This window comes from Marmota marmota, unplaced genomic scaffold (genome assembly GCF_001458135.2).
Source record: "Marmota marmota marmota unplaced genomic scaffold, marMar, whole genome shotgun sequence".
NCBI lineage: Eukaryota > Metazoa > Chordata > Mammalia > Rodentia > Sciuridae > Marmota > Marmota marmota.
The window spans coordinates 954301-964810 of record NW_025999875.1 but is presented as its reverse complement, the minus strand read 5'-3'; the positions used below and the strand labels follow the sequence as shown (position 1 = coordinate 964810).

Genomic DNA, 10510 nt, shown 5'->3' with positions numbered 1-10510 from the left:
TTTTTTTTTTTTTTTTTTTTTTTTTGTGGTGCAAGGGATTGAACAGAGGGCCATTGTGCACATGAGGGAAATATTCTACTGACTGAGCTATATCCCCAGTAACAGAAGCCCAACTTTTGATCTCAGCCTCATAAGTCCTGAACATCAGCCACTGAAAAATCCTACCTACTACACCAAGAAAATGACAAAGAGAACAACATAGAATACTGATGTTATGTTTTTATACTTTAGATTTTTTATACTTTTGTGGTACTGAGGATCTAATCAAGGGTCTATGCATTCCAGGGAAGTACTTTACTACTGAGCAACACTCCCAGTGACAAATTAGATTTTTTTTTTAAAGCAATTTTTACATGAATGCATTGGACTCTTGTCTCAGTGGAGCGAGGCAATACATCATTTATATGTTCAGACAAGGAAGCATTATGTCAAAATGATTGAATAGATTGCCTCAAATCATGGAATAAACAGGCAGTGGGAATAGGGCTCACAAAAGGGCCATCATTCCTAATCTCCACACTAAAGAAGAGAAGAGTAGGAATAGAAGACTGAATGGAACTGAACTAAATAGCAAAGTGTAAATTAAATGTATGATTTAGGAATACATAGGGAATACATGTAGGAATACACAGGCAACAGTGAAAATAATATTTTAATTCAATTTCTTCAGAAGAGGCATCAATCTTTTTCTGTTGTTTGGGCAAGTAAAAGACTATGAGAAGTAAAAATACTAGTATTGATGATGGCTTCATTTTGGTGGGCTTCTCAGACTGGCCTCAACTGGAACTCATCCTTTTTGCTTTTATTTCAATTTTCTACTCTCTGACCCTCTTTGGCAACACCAGCATCATTGTTCTCTCAAGACTGGACCCTCGACTACACACACCCATGTACTTCTTTCTCAGCCACCTCTCCTTCCTGGACCTCTGTTATACCACCAGCACTGTGCCCCAGCTGCTGATCAATCTTTCTGGACTCAACAGGACCATCAGCTATGGTGGGTGTGTGGCCCAGCTCCTCATATCTCTTGCCTTGGGCTCCACTGAGGGCGTGCTCCTGGTGGTGATGGCCTTTGACCGCTATGCTGCTGTGTGTCATCCACTCCACTACACAACCATCATGCACCCTCATTTCTGCCAGGCACTAGCTATTGCCTCCTGGGTGGGAGGCCTCATGAACTCTCTGATTCAGACAGGCCTCATGATGGCCATGCCTCTCTGTGGAAATCAGTTGAATCACTTCTTTTGTGAGATGCCTGCATTACTGAAGTTGGCTTGTGAGGATACAGGAGGAACAGAGGCCAAGATGTTTGTGACTCGAGTCATAATCATTGTTATTCCTGCAGCACTGATTCTAGGCTCCTATGCAAACATTGCTAAGGCAGTGCTGAGGATCAAGTCAATGGCTGGGTGTGGAAAGGCTTTGGGGACATGTGGCTCCCACCTCCTGGTGGTTTGCCTTTTTTATGGCTCAGCCATCTATGCATACCTCCAACCTACAAGCAGTTATTCTGAGAGTGAGGGAAAATTTGTTGCCCTTTTTTATACTATCATTACCCCAATGCTCAATCCTCTGATCTATACCCTAAGGAACAAGGATGTGAAGGGGGCTCTCTTGAACGTACTAGGGAGAAGCAGAGATTGAAGGTAGGAGGCGAAACAAAGCCAAATTACAGTTTCCATGGTAACTTACATTTCCTAAAAACTAGCCTTTTCTTTGGAGGCAGTTGGCCACTAGGGAATAGCCATCTTGAGTCCTCAGAATTTCACTATATTCCTTCTTGGGAAGTTGAAAGTGGGAATCTCTAATTCAGTGTTTTTATTATTATTGTTTAGGAGGGAGTAAATGTTCTCTTGTATCACCATGGAAAAGAATGAACTTGAGAAGAGGGTACGTTTTGCCATATGTGGACAATAGGGAAAACTCTGTACATGTCTGAGAGTCAGGGAAGACTAATTCAATATGGTAACCCCTTTTCCAAAGAAACTGATTCCCATTGTTGTCAGTATCTCTCAGTGTGCCTAAATGGGAAATACATATGTTAACTTCTGGTTTTAAAATAATTCTGGAGCTGACCACCCTCCCACACAACTCAGACCTATTTCTACCTTCTCAAACAATAGTTATTTTTCTAGTCTTCTAGTCATAACAGTTATTAGCAAATAAGGGTTCATGCTCAGAGGCCCTAATCTGAGCAGATAGGATTTCAAGGTGAATGTCATTTACCTACTGAAGGAACAAGGCAAAATATGTAACATGACATTGAAAAAAGAAAAGAATAAAAGTCTTATTACTTGCACCAAGTGTGTTAGTCATGAAATCTGTCTAGGCCAGGGGCAAAAGGACAATCAGTGTAGTAGTAAATGAATGGGTCAGAAAATAAAATGGTAATAACTCCTGAGCATACCACTCCCTCCAACCTGTTGCCAAGGTTACCTACCTCCAGGGAAATGTTCCTCCCTGCAAGGAGGTGTTAATGGCTCCAGGGCTGCTCCCTTCCTGCCTCTACCCCTGGGAGGTTGCTCTTGGTCTGTCCCCGTTTTGGTCATGTAGGCAAGATAAGAGGAGGAGGGAGCATGAGAAGAAAGGAAAACTAAAATGTATAAAAAGGGGGGGACATCCCTACTCCCTTGGGAAAAACTAGGACCCTCTCCTGTGGCAGAGCCTCTTTCCGTGTGTGTGTGTGTGTGTGTGTGTGTGTGTGTGTGTGTGTGTGTTCTATCCTTTAAATAAAACTCTTTGCTCTTGCCTCAACATTTCTGGATGGATCAGTCTTCAACACTGGCAGAAGAGGACTTGAACCCAATTCTCAACACCAGTATCATCATAAAGAAATAATGTACAAAAGAAAACAGAACAAAAGAGAGAAGCTCCTGTTGTAACAGTTGTCCACTTCATACTGTGTATGTAGCCCTGGCTTCTCTGCCACTGAGGCTTAGTTTAAATGGGTATGTTTTCTTTTCCTCTTCTCTCTCTCCCTATCCCTAACCTCAAGGGAAACAGGATTACCTTTTTCCTATCCTAGGCCTGAGTTATCTGTCTTTGAACACACACCCAGAAGCCAAGTAATTTAAATAATTTACTCAAATTCTGTCCTCAGTACTTCTTTCAATATCCACTTCCTCTCCATGGTCCCCTTCCTCCACTGAAATGGTCATTCTTCTATACTTTTTTAAAATTGGGGAGCAAGGATTGAATCCCAAGGATGCTTAGTCCTTTTTAATTTATTTTTTTTATTTTGAGGCTAGTGAATTAGTCAGTTTTTTGTAGAAGAACTGAATCAACAGGAAGTGTGATTATAATCAGGGAATTTATTATACTGGCTGGATAGTTCACAATGGCCATGTGTAGGCTGGAGAGCTAGAGGAACCTGTAGCTGCACAGTCCAAGATGCCTCGAAGCAAGAAAGATCAATGAAACTACCAAGTTGGAGGCCAAAGGCTTCTGGAATCTCCCTGGAGAATCACTGGCAGAGTCCCCTGTGAAAGAGTGAAGGAGCAAGAATCTGATATCCTCAGGTGACCACAGCAGCAATCAAGAACCTGTTCAAGAAGAATGGAGCTTGCATCTGCTGCTGCTTCCTTGTTCTCCCAACCTTTATGCCATCCAAGCCTCCAGCATATTGGTGCTGCCCATGCTTAAGGTGGGTTTCCACTTCAGTTTGCTACCCCATGTCCCGATCATTCCTAGATATACCTTCACTGACCCACCTAGAAGCCTCTTAACCTTTGGCATCTCTTAATTCAATCAATCAAGTTGTCAATTCAAATTAACCATTACAGCAGGCTTTTGCTAAATTGCTTAAGGCCTCAATAAATCACTGAGGCTGGATCTGAACTTGTGATCCTCCTGCCTCAGCCTCCCAAACCACTGGGATTACAGATGTACACCACAGCACCCAGCAATTTATTCGTTTTCAAATTCCTGTCTTATACCTAAAGGTGAAATTCACTGTGGTATAGTCATATATGTATATGGCATAATTTATTCAATTTCATTTCACAGTTCCTCACTTTTCCCTGGATACTCCCTTCCCCTTTATCCCCTTCTTTTACTATATTGGTGTGACTTCTGTTTTCATGGGATTCCTCCCTTTTCTCCTTTGTTTTACTCTGGCTTTCACTTCTGAGAGAAAATTTTCAACACTTGACTTTCTGAGTCTGGCTTATTTTACTTAGCATAATGTTTTCCAGTTCCATTCATTTACCATTAAATGCCATAATTCCATTCTTCCTCAAGGCTGAGTAAAGCACCATTGTGTATGTATAACCCATATACACCAGGTTCATTCATTTGTTGACAGGAACCTAGGCTCATGTCATAACTTGATTACTGTGTAGAGTGCTGCTCCAAATATTGATGTGGCCATATCCTTACACTATGCTGATTTTAATTGTTTTAGATAAATACTGAATGTAGAATATCTAGGTCATAATAATGGTTCCATTTCTAGACTTTTGAAAAATCTCCATACTGGTTTCCAAAGTGATTGTACTAATTTACAGTCTCAAGAACAACATATAAGGTGCCTTTTCCCCCACATCCTCTCCAACATTTGTTATTGCTTGTATTCTTGATTATTGCTATGCTAACTAGAGCAAGATGATATCTCAATGTAATTTTGATTTACATTTTTGTTATTGCTAGGGATGTTAGACATTTTTTCATATAATTTTGGCCCATTTGTATATCTTCTTTTGAGAAATACCTGCCTGTTTTTTTTTTGCCCAATATCAATTAGATTATTTTTAGATTATTTGGTTTTATTTCTGTGTGTGTGTGTGTGTGTGTGTGTGTTAAGTTTTTTTATTCTTTAGATATTTTGGATTCTAGTCCAGAGGAGTAGCTGGAAAATATTTTCTGCCATTCTGTAGGCTGTCTTTGCACAATTATCCCCTTTGCTGTGCAGAAGGAGTTGATTTTTTCCATTTGATACTATTCCACTTATTATTCCTTCATTTTATTTCTTCAATTTACAGTGTTCTGAAGGAAGTCAGTATCTGTGTCAGTGTGTTGGATTGTTGTTTGTATGTTTTCTTCTAGAGGTGCAAATTTTCTGGTCTAATTCCTAGGTCTTCAATCCACTTTGAGTTGACTTCTGTGAAGGATGAAAGATAGCAATCTTGTTTCATTCTTCTACATATGGATACCCAGTACCCAAGATCATTTGTTTAAAATCTGTCTTTTCTCCAACATATGTTTTTTCACAGCTTTGTCAAGGATCAGATGACTCTATCTATGTGGGTTTTTCTCTGTGTCTTTTATTCTATTCCACTGGTCTTGAAGTCTGTTTTGGCACCAACATGCTGTTTTTGTAATCACAGTTCTATAATATAATTTGAGATCCAGTACAGTGATGCCTCCCAAATCAGTCTTCTTGTTCAGTGCTATTTTGGCTATTTGTGGTCTTTTTCTTTTCTCTCAAATAAGTTTTAGGACTTTCTGGATCTGTGAAAAATGTAATTGAAATTTTTATGGTATTACATTGAATCTGGATATTGCTTTTTGTAATATGGCCATTTTGACAATATAAATTCTGTCTATCCGAGAACACGGAGGATCTTTCCCTTTTAAAGGTCTTCTATTTATTTCTTCAGTTTTCTATAGTTTTCATTGTAGAGGTCTTTCACCTTGCTTAGATATATTTCCAAGTATTTTTTGAGCTGACTGTGAATGAGATAACTATCCATATTTCTTTTTCAATAGATTCATTACTGGAGCCTCAAAAAGTTATTGGTTTTGTTATGTTGATCTTGCATCCTGATACTTTGCTCAATGTTTTCAGCTTCAGAGGACTTCTAGTGAGGTTTGTGGGTCTTCTAGATTCAGGATCATGTCATTGACAAATAGAGATATTTTGATTTCTTTTCCTATTTGTATCCCTTTAATTTCCTTCTCTTTCCTGTTTGTTCTGCATAGTTTTAGGAACTATGTTGAATCTCAGTGGTGAGAGTGCACATCCTTGTCTTGTTCCTAATTTTAGAAGAAATGTTTTCAATTGTTCTTTATCCTATATGCTATTGAGTTTGGGTTTGTCATATATGCCCTTTATAATATTGAGATAAGTTTCTTATATCCCTAGCTTTGCCAGCATTTTTCACATAAGGTGATGCTGAATTTTTAAAAGAGTTTCTTCATCTATTAAGTTGATCCTATGACTCTTGTTCTTAATTTATCTATGTGGTTAATTACATTTACTGATTGGTGTATGTTGAAATATCCTTGTTTCCCTCAGGTAAAATCCACTTGATCATGGTACACTATATTTATAATATGTTTTAAATATGCTTTGCTTACACATCTCTGTGCATCAGGGATACTGGTCTGAAGTTTACTTTCCTTGATTTGTCTTTGTCTGGTGTTAATATCACATATATACTGAATTCTAGAATAAATTTGGCTGTGTTCCTTCCCTTTGTATTCCATGGAATCTTTTGAGTATCAAAATTAGTGCTTTTTTTTAAAGATCTGGGAGAATTTGACTGAGAATCCATCTGACCCTGAACTTTTCTTGTTGAAAAACTTTTAATTGCTGCTTAAAATCTCATTGATTCTAATTGTTTTGTTCAAGTTTTCTATAACCTTGGGAATTTAAAAAACTCAAAAAATTAAGGAATCAAAAGGTTGATTCTTCAACTCAAAGTGGATCAAAGACTTAGACACTAGAAGAGATACCCTGGATTTACTAGAAGAAAAAATAGGCCCAAATATTCACCATGTTGTCTTAGGCCATGACTTCCTTAACAGAACAGCTAAAGTGCAAGAAGTAAAATTAAGAATCAATAAATGGGATGGTATCAAATTAAAATGATTCTTCTCAGCAAGGCAAAAAAACAAAATGTAATGAGAGGGCCTACAGGTTGGAAAAAATCGTTACCACATGCACCTCAGAACACTAATCTTCAGGATATACAAAGAACTCAAAAAATTTAACACCAACAAAACAAGTAACCCAATCAATAAATATACTAAGAAATTCAACACACACTTCACAGAAGAAATAAAATAAAATTTATCAACATACATATAAAAAAGTTTTTCATCTCTATGAATTAGAGAAATGCAAATCAAAGCTAGTCTAAGATTTCATCTCACTCTAGTCAGAATGGCAATCATCAAGAATACAAGAAATAAGTGTTGGCGAGGATGTGGGGGAAGAGGTACACTTATCCATTGCTTGTGGGACTACATATTGGTGCAACCACTAGGAAAGCAATATGAAGATACCTCAGAAAGCTTGGAATGGAACCACCATTTTCTTTCTAGTCTCATATCTGATAAAGTGAACTTTAAGCCATAGCTAATCAGAAATCATTTTACTCTATGTACATAAATGGCTACATGACCAGTGTGATATTGCATCCCACCTATACCACACTTTGGTTTATACCCAAAGGACTTAAAATCAACATACTATAGTGACACAGCCACATCAATGTTCATAGAAGCTCAATTCACATTAGATAAACTGTGGAACCAACCGAGAGGCCCTTCAACTAAAATGCAGAGGAAATAATCAAGAACATGAAGAAAGAGTCTACAAAATGAGGGAAAATCATTACCATCTCCACATCAAATATGACATTAATTTCCAGGATATACAAAAAACTTAAAAAATTCAACACCCAACCAAATGTGCAAAGGAACTAAACAAACCCTTCTTAAAAGAGGAAATATAAATGGTCAACAAAAACATGAGAAAAAAGTTCTTTATTTGTAACAATTAGAGAAATGCAAATTAAAACTGCACTGAGAATTCATCTCACTCCTGTCAAAGTGGCACCTAACAAAACTAGCTGTAACAGGAGATGTTAGCATAGATGTGGAGGAACATGTACACTCCTACATTTCTTGTGGGACTGCAAATTGGTGCAACCCCTCCTGAAAGCAGTATGGAGATTCCTCAAAAAAACTAAGAATAGAATCTCTATTTGCCCAGTGATCCCACTCCTCAGCATATATCCAAAGGATTTAAACTCAGCATTCTACAGTGACACAACTACATCAATGTTTACAGCAGCATGATTCACAAGAGCTAAGTTATGGAGACAACCTAGCTGCACTTTGAAAGTTAAAGGGATAAATAAATTATGATGAATATATACACAATGAAATATTACTCAGCCATAAAGAAGAAGGACTTTATGACATTTGCTGGCAAATGGATGGATCTGGAGAATATCATGTTATGTGAAATAAGCCCATCCGCACAAAACAAAGGTCAAATGTTTTTGTTGACATGTCGAAGCTAAACCACACTAATTGTATCGGGGGAAGAAAAGTTCCATAGATTAGACAAGGGAAATGAAGGGAAGGGAGGGATAATAGAAATAAGAAAGACAATGATCTCACTCACATACTTTTGCTATATACATATATGAAAATACCTAAGTTAATTCCACCATTCTGTAAATCCACAACAATGGGATCCTAATTAGAATAAGATATAATATACGCATGCTATATTTTATCAAAATAGATTCTACTGCCATATATAACTAAAAAGAACCAATAAAACATGCCTCTTGTATTTGGATTTCCATGTCATTCCTAAGATTTGGATATTTTCCTCATATTATTTCATGGAAATCATTTTGCATTCTCTTAGGTGACTTGCTGTACAACAACAATTCTTAGATTTGATCTCTCAAAGTTATTTCATACTTCTTGAATTTTCTTGTCGTGGTCTCTTAACATCTTTTCTAATTTTTTGGGTTTATTTTAAATATTATATACTTTTGGGGGGGTTAATTTGTTTTTTATGTGGTCTAATCTATTAGCAATGCTTTCAATTGGATTTTTAATTTGCTTTATTGAGTCATATTTTCAGGATTTCTTTTTGGTTGTTTTTTTCAGAATCATGATCTCTTTATTGAAATGATATTTCACTTGTTGTGTTTTCTCTCTCAGATAATTTCTTATATCTTCTTTTAGTTCATTGAACATTGAACTGTCAATTATCTTTATGTTTTATATAACATTTTCTCCACTGTGGCGTCAATGGGTTCAGCTATGACATTTGGGGCTATTTAGTGTGGTTCTATCCCTTGCTTTTTCATGTTATTTTGTGTGTCCACCCACCTTCCTGGATGATTATCTCTTCAACTTTTATGGAAGGAATGACTTAGTAAGCTACTTTCTGTTAAATTCCCCAGGTGGGGAAAATATCCTAGTATTAATATTCCCAGTCAGCCTGTATCTGCTTTGATGCTCAGTATCAGTAGCACTTTGAGAGAAGGTACTAAACTCTATTAATTACAAAGCCATGTACTAATCATCAATTAGGACACACAACTTATTGAAAATGTCCTCCACAAGTCATTTAATCCAAATATGAAATTGTAGAAACGTTCTTTAAAAATTGAGAAAATAGTTATTAAAGATAGTAAAATTACTATTACATTACATAGAGCTTGCAAAGTTGAGAAAAGAAAAACATGAAAAGAAAAGAGAAAATATTTTTTAAAATATAAACTAAGACATAAGGAAGAAAAATGAGGTTATTTGAAGGAGGAGCAGTTAATTCAAGAGGGAAAAAAAGACTAAAAGGAGCAAGTGTAAGCCTGACTAAGAAAAAAAGATTCCAGTTAACGCATTAAAACACTAGAAGAAATACGATCATTTGGAAATTGCATAGAAACGGAAGGAAACCCTCAACGTTATACAAAATCACATATAAGAGGTTGTGAGGGGAAAGGGGGGGAAAACAAGGGAGAGAACTGAACAACAACAGATTAGGTAGAGAGGGAAGATGGGAGGGAAGGGGAGGGGGGATAGTAGGGGATAGGAGAGGCAGCAGAATACAACAATCACTAATATGGCATTATGTAAAAATGTGAATGTGTAACTGATGTGATTCTGCAATTTGTATTTGGGGTAAAAATGGGAGTTCATAACTCACTTGAATCAAATGTATGAAAGATGATATGTCATGAGCTTTGTAATGTTTTGAACAACCAATAAAATAAATAAATAAAACACTAGAAGAAATACGATCATTTGGATCAAGGGCTATAATATTGTAGGTAGACCCAAGGTGGTTACAGTTAAGTTCTGTTACTGACACTTCCAGCAAGCAGTTTTTAGTATGCAGTCAAGATCACAAACATGCTGATTCAGTATATGTACTGAAGGTCATAGACATCTGCCTGTGAACATGCAGGCCTCATGGTTGCAGAAGGGTTCAAGGTGTTTGGATTGCAGTGTATCAAGGATATCCCAGAAGAAGGAAGCAGCACAGCAACTCAAAACTGTGAAGAGTAAGAGACCAGGGGCAGGATGTCCAAATGACAGTCAGCAGAGGGGAACAGAGCTCACCCTTCATACTCTCAGGCATTAAGAGTTCTCTTGGGCCAAGTGTCTCTCTATCCCAGTCAGAGGGTCAGTACCCCAGTAATCTAGATCTGCCTAGGTATAGGGTCAGTACCACAGATGACCCATGGGTCCCATGTTGTAGGCAATCACCAGGTGCTTGATTGCACCACTCCAGGGAAGACCTGGAGTCTGTTTT

At 37.3% G+C, this 10510-nt stretch overlaps 1 protein-coding gene across 1 annotated transcript; it reads left to right on the top strand.

Moving 5' to 3' along the window:
* The first annotated feature begins 714 nt into the window (after nucleotides 1-714).
* Nucleotides 715-1644, top strand: LOC107160552 (olfactory receptor 10-like). The gene has a single exon (XM_015507225.1). The coding sequence runs from the start codon at nucleotides 715-717 to the stop codon at nucleotides 1642-1644; it is 930 nt and encodes a 309-aa protein (XP_015362711.1).
* Nucleotides 1645-10510: the final 8866 nt, after the last annotated feature.

What these genes read in the sequence shown, in the direction of transcription:
- LOC107160552 (XM_015507225.1), top strand. Translation starts at nt 715, where the DNA reads ATGAGAAGTAAAAATACTAGTATTGATGATGGCTTCATTTTGGTGGGC.